This window comes from Meleagris gallopavo, chromosome 19 (genome assembly GCF_000146605.3).
Source record: "Meleagris gallopavo isolate NT-WF06-2002-E0010 breed Aviagen turkey brand Nicholas breeding stock chromosome 19, Turkey_5.1, whole genome shotgun sequence".
NCBI classification, from domain to species: domain Eukaryota; kingdom Metazoa; phylum Chordata; class Aves; order Galliformes; family Phasianidae; genus Meleagris; species Meleagris gallopavo.
Genome location: NC_015029.2, coordinates 1,458,992 through 1,460,703, shown reverse-complemented (window position 1 = coordinate 1,460,703; position 1,712 = coordinate 1,458,992). Strand labels below are relative to the sequence as shown.

The following is a 1,712-nucleotide window of genomic DNA, read 5'->3' as shown; positions in this document are numbered from 1 at the left end:
GGGCTGGTGCGGGGTGCCGACCGCATGTCCCCGTTCACCAGCAAGCGCGGCCCTCGGTCCTACAACAAGGGCCGGGGAGCCAAGAAGATGGGCGTGCTGACCTCCAGCAAGAAGTTCATCCTCATCAAGCAGATGGTGCCTCAGTTCGTCGTCCCCGAGCTGGCGGGCTTTAAGCTGAAGCCCTACGTGTCGTACCGCGCTCCGCACGGCTCGGAGCCGCCCATGACGGCCAAGCAGCTCTTCACCGAGTTGGTGGCACCGCGCATCGAGAAGGACGTGAAGGAGGGAACCTTCGACCCGAACGCGCTGGAGAAGTACGGCTTCGAGCCGACGCAGGAGGGGAAGCTCTTCCAGCTCTTCCCCAAGAATTACGTGCGCTAGGGGGCAGGCGGGGCTCCGCCGGGTGCCGGGCTGCATTGCGAGAGACTTGGACTGCGCCTACAGCTCGGGACGGTTTCTTTCGCTGAGTATTAAATGCAGGTCCTTCCAGGGTATCTTTCTGCAGTGTCTGATTTAAATCGCTGCGGGGGAAGCGGTCTCCTGTCAGAGATCAAGGAAGGTGTTGGTTTGGTTCGCATTGTTGCACTGTGTGGCTGTGCAGGTGTCCTGCTGTCAGAGCAGAGCTGCTGAGCCCACGCGGGGAGCTGCAGGATTCTGGCTCCAGGCTGCTCCCGACTTCCAGGAACAAGGGAGGAGGGCTCTGCCTCTGGGATTTCCTGGCTGTGGAAGGAGCTGCTTGGAGCTGATGTCTCATCGGCACTGCCAGCACCCTGCTGTGAGTGGCAAGTTCAGCCAGAAGCAGAATACTTCAATTCAATCCTAGCCAGTATGAAGTGTTTCATGGCCTCCAATGAGGTCTTACCATGTTCTGAGTGCAGATTTGTAGCTTAGATCAAACATCACAGTTGTGGTATTTACCAAGGTTTAAAACTAGTGTTTTGAATTCAGTCAGGATGCAGTTAATAGTTACAATCAGTGCCTGTTTCTTAGCAGTGCAGCTGCTTCAAATGTTGAGGTAACTGCTTACATTTGAAATACATCTTGGGGGGGAAAAAAATCACAATTTTCATCTTCCTGGAAAAGTGATGTCTTACTGTTCAACGAATGAAATATATACAAGCAACACTTACAGTTATGGGCAACCATTCAAAGTAGAAATAGCTACAGTCAAAAAAAGTTGTTGATGTGTTTGCTTCTGATAGACAAGTAAACCCCAGGACTTGTCTGCTCAGCCTTTGGGAGGCCAAACACATAAACTGGACTGGTATGTGAAAAGGCTGAAGCTCTTTAGGTGAGCTAACAGGCCATGATGGGAAGCAGGAAGAGTAAGCAGATGACTTTCATGGTGGAAGCGGTGGTGTTTTGCAAGACTTCATCCTGCAATAAGGCACACAGCAAAAACCTGTAGGGAAGGGAGAAAACAGTAGTGCAACAAAGCATGCATGTCCCTGCTGATCATAAGTTTAACACAGCGCATCACTCTGTCTTGGATCAGTATGGGTTGTAACACAACATAGGCTTTTATGTTTAGTGATGGTAAACTCCAACCAACATGCAAAGGGCCTCTTCTAAAATCAAAACAACCAGGAAAGATCGATCACTTGTATTGATTTTTATTTAGAAACATCCAAAAATATGGTGATTTTTTTTCAACAAAAGCTCTTGTTCACATTACTAATATGAATGTAACAGCACTCAAGAAGGTTTTTTTT

General features: G+C 49.4%; 1 protein-coding gene across 1 annotated transcript; it reads left to right on the top strand.

Annotated features, from left to right (window-relative positions):
• Window positions 1–6: 6 nt before the first annotated feature.
• Window positions 7–494, top strand: MRPL41 (mitochondrial ribosomal protein L41). The gene has a single exon (XM_010720755.1). The coding sequence runs from the start codon at window positions 25–27 to the stop codon at window positions 379–381; it is 357 nt and encodes a 118-aa protein (XP_010719057.1). The 5' UTR covers window positions 7–24; the 3' UTR covers window positions 382–494.
• Window positions 495–1,712: the final 1,218 nt, after the last annotated feature.